Here is a 6,198-nt window from a genome sequence, read left to right as displayed (position 1 = left end):
CCCTTCCGGTGGTCCCGGTACAATACCGGTAACCCCCGAAACCTTCCCGCTAGCCGAAACTGGACTTCCGATATATAAATCTTTACCTCTGGACCATTCCGGAACTCCTCGTGACATCCGGGACTCCGAACAACTTTCGGGTTACTACATACTAATATCTCTACAACCCTAGCGTCACCGAACCTTAAGTGTGTAGACCCTACGGGTTCGGGAGACACGCAGACATGACCGAGACGCCTCTCCGGTCAATAACCAACAGCGGGATCTGGATACCCATGTTGGCTCCCACATGCTCCTCGATGATCTCATCGGATGAACCACGATGTCGAGGACTTAATCAATCCCGTATTCAATTCCCTTTGTCAATTGGTACGTTACTTGCCCGAGACTCGATCGTCGGTATCCCAATACCTTGTTCAATCTCGTTACCGGCAAGTCACTTTACTCATACCGTAATGCATGATCCCGTGACCAACCCTTTGGTCACATTGAGCTCATTATGATGATGCATTACCGAGTGGGCCCAGAGATACCTCTCCATCATACGGAGTGACAAATCCCAGTCTCGATTCGTGCCAACCCAACAGACACTTTCGGAGATACCCGTAGTGCACCTTTATAGCCACCCAGTTACGTTGTGACGTTTGATACACCCAAAGCACTCCTACGGTATCCGGGAGTTGCACAATCTCATGGTCTAAGGAAATGATACTTGACATTAGAAAAGCTCTCACAAAACGAACTTACACGATCTTTGTGCTATGCTTAGGTTTGGGTCTTGTCCATCACATCATTCTCCTAATGATGTGATCCCGTTATCAATGACATCCCCATGTCCATAGCCAGGAAACCATGACTATCTTTTGATCAACGAGCTAGTCAACTAGAGGCAACTGACCACTAAGCTTGCAGAGCAGCGCGGACAATAAGAACACCGATTTTTTTTCAAAAAATACATGGAACTAAGCAACTGCCATTTCAATAACCCCGTGTCTTGATCTCATGGCAGATGCAGACACGTCTGCATGTATCCTAAGGAGAAGGCCAATGCGTCAAAGTGGGAGGAGTGCCAGGTCCAAGCGTGTGGTGGAGAAAAGTGGCTCATGGCGGCGGAGCTCCAGCACTATGCTTGTAGTTTCTTGCTGCTTGCTGCTGACCCTCCTCCAATTTTACCCCGGACTCTCTCCCCTCAAAATAAGGACATGCACGTCCAACTCAAACCAGCCACACGCCACAACAAAGTGCACAACTGAAAAACGCAAGCAATGGCGGGGGCACGACCGCACAATGTCGCAAACCTGACGCAGTTGTTCGGCCTATGCGCACCAACAAGCAAGTGAGCAACACGACGCATGCTGGTACTGTGAGCACATAGGGAGAGGCAGTGAAACAGTCCGCAGTAGCAGACGAGGAAATGAAAGAGAGTATAGTGATGGAGTTGTGAATGTTGCAGGTTATGTGATGCATGATCGTAGCTGCACTGCACTGGCCCGTGTGATATGGGCCATGTGTTCGAAACCACTCTCAAAACCACCCTTTAAAGCTATTAGGGGGTGTTATATCTGGTTTTGCAAACTCCAGGGGGTCAAATACCCGGTTTTAAAGTTTAGGGGGGTTATGTGATCGTTCCCTGAAACCTTAAGGGGTTATGTAGACTTCTTTCATTACTATTGGGGACCGTGCGATCGCTTTTCGCTCCCCTGCTTTGTTTGCTCAGTTAATGATGGACCGACATCGTTGATAGGTCGATCATTCACGAAATTCAAAAATTGTTTCTGGATTTAAAAAAATATTGAAAATTGAAAATTTCATATATGTGAAAAAATATGATTTTGCAAAAAAATTCATTTTTTATTAAAAAAGCTGGAAATTTTGAGAAAAATATATTAATTTAAGAAAAGTTCATGGATTTGAAAAACAATTCTTGAACTCGGAAAAACTTCAGAAATTAAAAAAAGTACACGAATTGGGAAAAATTGCATGCATTTGAAAAAGAAAGTAAAATAAATTGAAAATTTTTGTGATTTCGAAAATACTTCATAGATTATGAAAGTTCAAGGATTTGAAGAAATTAATGAATTGTGAAAAAAATCATGAATTTGAATCATGTTTAAAAAATTAATGAAATAGAAAAGAAGAAATAAAGATACGAACAATAAAAACAAGGCAAAAACAAAAGGAAAAAAGAACAAAAACCGGCGGGAAACCCCACGGGAAAGAACGTGAAGGAAAACCGAACCGGCGTTAAAAAAAGCGCTAACATGATGGGCCAGTCCACTTAGGAACCTGCGTACACTGCTGGTGTGCGTCATTTACCGATTCGCCTTGAAACGGCGCATCAGGCGCTTAAGGCATGTATAATGATGGTATATGGATACAAATGCTCCATGACAAAAAGTAATTTAAGATATTTATGTTGATTTATTTTTCTCAATGCAAGCTACTACTAGTGTACCTCATTAAAGAATAGAAAATGACACTCACTATACATACATCCTCTTCACTTTAATTTTTCTAACTTTATACACCGGACCATACTTTTTCTCTTCAAACACCCGCCTCCTGTAGAGGATCATGCTTCCTCATCCGAACCTACTTTTTCTGTTATCCAATTCTACATGGCATATGAAGCATCACCCTGAGACTATGCATTGGCCATGCCCTAATAGGATTCGGGCTACTACATCATATCTGCAGGGGTGTTGGCCGGATCATCTTTCACCTTTTGTATTGGCTGGCTGTGAAAAAAATATAGACCACTTGAGCAATATATAAATACTTTCCCGCATAAAGAAAAAAAAACTAGGATTTGATTGTTTGATGGCAGTGGCAGTCGACCAACCGACCTAGCAAACTGAAGTTGAATGGCGGTCCCGAGCCGTTTTCTTTGAAGAGTCGCACGGCCAGCGCATATGACCACTTTAGTGACGTTCAGGGACGGCGTCATCCAGAACTCCAGCACCAGCTGACCTTCCATCCACTTGAACGCCCCGTTGCGTGCCAGACCTGCTTGCCAGAGGTTGGTATAACCCTGTTTGTTTAGAACATCTTCAACGCTGACCTGCAAATATCTCGTTGATCAATTATCGTGCTGTGATGACGGAGTACTAATTACTCCCTCCGTCATGGTTTAGAAGACATAGTTAAATTTGCGTGCGTTTTTACAATAGACAAGGTTTAGGGCGCATTGCATTTATTTCTAGTAGCTAATTAGTATTTTGATATACTATTTCTATATGCATGCGTAGTGTGAATGTTATTTTTTAGCCCATCTCATAACCAATACATAATCACGTAGGTCCCAAAGAATTCTTAAACGCGTTCTCTAAACCGTGACGGAGGTAGTAGTAAGCTCTGCCCCTTTGACCAATCAATGTCGCCGGAAATCCCTCAGTTGCATGTGCCCAACCACGCCAACTGGATTTAGTTTAGAGAACCAGCGACATCCACTCACTACGGAAGACCGTGGGCTCGACGATGATGGATGGACACCCATGTTAGGAATTACTCAGGCTCTGTTTACACTGCGCCTAAAAATTTGGCAATGAATTTCATTAATAATATTTAAATTCTATGCCATATAAATTACACTGTTGGGATATACATTTCATTTCAAACCGGAGTGAATGGTACTATATAATCTTTGTGACATGTGAACCCATGTTTCGTTGAACATATTTGATCGTCATAATGATCGTGTGTCGTGTAAATAGGTATGGAAGAAATGGACGGAAACGTTTGGTTCCTCAGTGTATATATACCTTATATGGAAAAATAAATTAGCAATTCAACAGAAAGTCAACAAAATCTGAAAATTATTTTTGAAATAAACTTCACCTTTTATTATACCTGTGAGAAAAAATTCACAAAAATAAATCACCCTTTGACTTCTTTTCAAAAAAGACGATTTTTTGGTCAAAATAGTGTGAATATTGACCTATAATAGCAAATACATTTTGTCTTTTTTGCCCTAAACTCAATGTTGGTTTTTTTTGTGAAAATTTATATACTAGTGCAAAACAAAATCGAGTTTAATCTAAAAATACTTTTGAACTATTTTGACTTTTTGTTTAATTATTAAAAAATACCCATATAGGATGTATATACAACCAGAAACTAAAGTGTATTTCCCTGGAAGAAATACCGTATTGGAAGGCAGTAGCTTGGGCAGAAGCTCTGCTTTTTCTTGAAGAATAATAAAAGAAAGTGCATTTCGCTTTTTAGAGAGAACCTATGAGTCACTTGAATGAGTCAACTGTTTCTTTTCCTCGCATCAGCCTTTTTTCACTCCTACGTCTTCCTCTTCTCCCATCTCGGCTACCCTCCCTTAGCTTTGGCTGAACCGGTTGCCACCATCACCCGTGGTTGATGCCATTATCGCGTCGCTTCGTCGCCCCGCCCAATACGAGTCATATCCTTTGTCGAGTTGTTGTCGTCTCGGATGTCCCTCTATACCCCTCCCCTTCTCCGGCAGCGGTGATCATGCCTCACACCTCTACCCGCACCGTCGACTCTCTTACTCCCATCTAGCGGCGACACACTGCGGTTCCCATGAGTATGGAGTTGCGCATTCGTCTTCTCCACAGGAATCGGCTGAAATTGTTATTATTATTCTGTTGTAGTATAAGGAATAGCAAACATGATTTTTTATTCAAAACCAGAGGCCGACCGGGTGGCCAGCCATAGAAATACAAGGATGAAATGCAGAGCGACATTTTTTTCTGCCATCGCAAAAAGAAAAAAGAAGAAGAAAAACGTACACACGTTCTTGCCCTGACATCACATCATCAACTCACCATACAACATAAGTACATAACCCATTCACAGTATGAATTTTTTTCCGACAAAGGGTGATTTTATTGACAAAGAGTACGAACTTAACCAAGTCTATGCAACAATTTACCAAGCACGAAAGAACGCTTGCTCGATCGACCCTCCCTTCACACGTACGGCAATGAGCAGCCGGGTTCGATCAGCGGCCCATCTCCTGCATGCCGGGCGGGTTGACGCCGCCGGCGCCGCCGTTGCGGCGCTCTTGGTTGAGGTGCCAGCCGATCTCGGGGTCGTAGCCGCGGGCCTTGAGCTCCTTGTACTCCTGGACGAGCGCGCAGGGCTCGCAGCAGTAGTGCACGCAGCAGTCGCAGCAGGGCGCGTCCGGGAGCGCGTACTGGGCGCGCATCTTGGAGCGGTAGGTGCAGGAGTAGATCCAGTGGCACCCCGTGAGCGACGCCAGCAGCACGTAGAGCGCGCCGCTCGTCCCACACGACGTCGCGCCCCGGTCCACGATCTCCGCCACCTTCCCGAACGTGATGCACGGGCACCAGCAAGTCAGGCAACCTGCACACATCATAAGTATGTATTAGACATGCATTTCATGGCGATTGAGACGTTGAGATGAGTAGGAGGAAGATGGCATGAGCCGCCTGAGAGCAAGGCTACGTACAGAGGCCGCAGTCGTCGAAGCAGTCGAAGAGGCCGGAGGACCAGGCGGTGGGGGCGCCCGGTGCGCCGCCGACGGGGACGCCGGTGGCCGGCTCGGTGCCGGGCTTCATCGCGACGACGGCCGGTGAACTGGAAAGCTGTGATGAGGTGATCTTTGTGCGCTGGTGAGGTCGCTTTGCTGTTGCCTGTTGGCTGTTGTTGTGTGCCGGGAATGAGCTCGCCGGAGGGGGGCTTATATATAGGTCGTGGCCGGGCGGAGATGGGTAGGAATGCGTGTGCTGTCCCGAACGGTTCAGCGTGTAAAATAACCCAGCCGCGTTTTCAAGTCAAAGCGGCGTTCAATTGGCGCGAAGTAGCCGTATTTACGCAGTGTACGCGTCGTTGAAGGTGACAGCCAGCTGCCTGAAACCTCACACACCGTATAGCGTAGACTCATGATCTGATCAATTCTTCTGCGTGTGGTAAAAGGTACTCCTCGTCGACTCAGTAACCATTTTGATCTGAACGACTCTTCATCTTGGATGCACGTACCTGTATAAACAGCCCATCTGGTTTTTTTTCACTGAACATTCAATGTGTTCTAGTGATGGAAAACACGATCAGTAATTACTACCAAATACGAATGGGGTGGTATATTTGCCAAAGGAAAATGTAGGGCGGTATTACTACTATGGGGACGGGAGTGTAATTCGGGCATGTATGCATGGGTGGTCGCATGTGCTGGAGCTGGACCGGCGGCCGTTGGTGTAGGACTAT

The 6,198-nt window shown here is 45.2% G+C and overlaps 1 protein-coding gene across 1 annotated transcript; it reads right to left on the bottom strand.

Moving 5' to 3' along the window:
- Positions 1 to 4,622: 4,622 nt before the first annotated feature.
- LOC125552956 (cell number regulator 10-like) lies at positions 4,623 to 5,665 on the bottom strand. Its single transcript, XM_048716679.1, has 2 exons — positions 5,444 to 5,665; positions 4,623 to 5,337 (listed from the first exon to the last, which is right to left on the bottom strand). Exons 1-2 carry the CDS (start codon positions 5,550 to 5,552, stop codon positions 4,973 to 4,975), a joined length of 474 nt encoding a protein of 157 aa, XP_048572636.1. The 5' UTR covers positions 5,553 to 5,665; the 3' UTR covers positions 4,623 to 4,972.
- Between the last annotated feature and the right edge of the window lie 533 nt (positions 5,666 to 6,198).

Source organism: Triticum urartu, chromosome 4 (genome assembly GCF_003073215.2).
Source record: "Triticum urartu cultivar G1812 chromosome 4, Tu2.1, whole genome shotgun sequence".
Lineage (NCBI taxonomy): Eukaryota > Viridiplantae > Streptophyta > Magnoliopsida > Poales > Poaceae > Triticum > Triticum urartu.
Note: the sequence above shows the minus strand (reverse complement) of the source record. Positions and strands in the feature narration are given on the sequence as shown.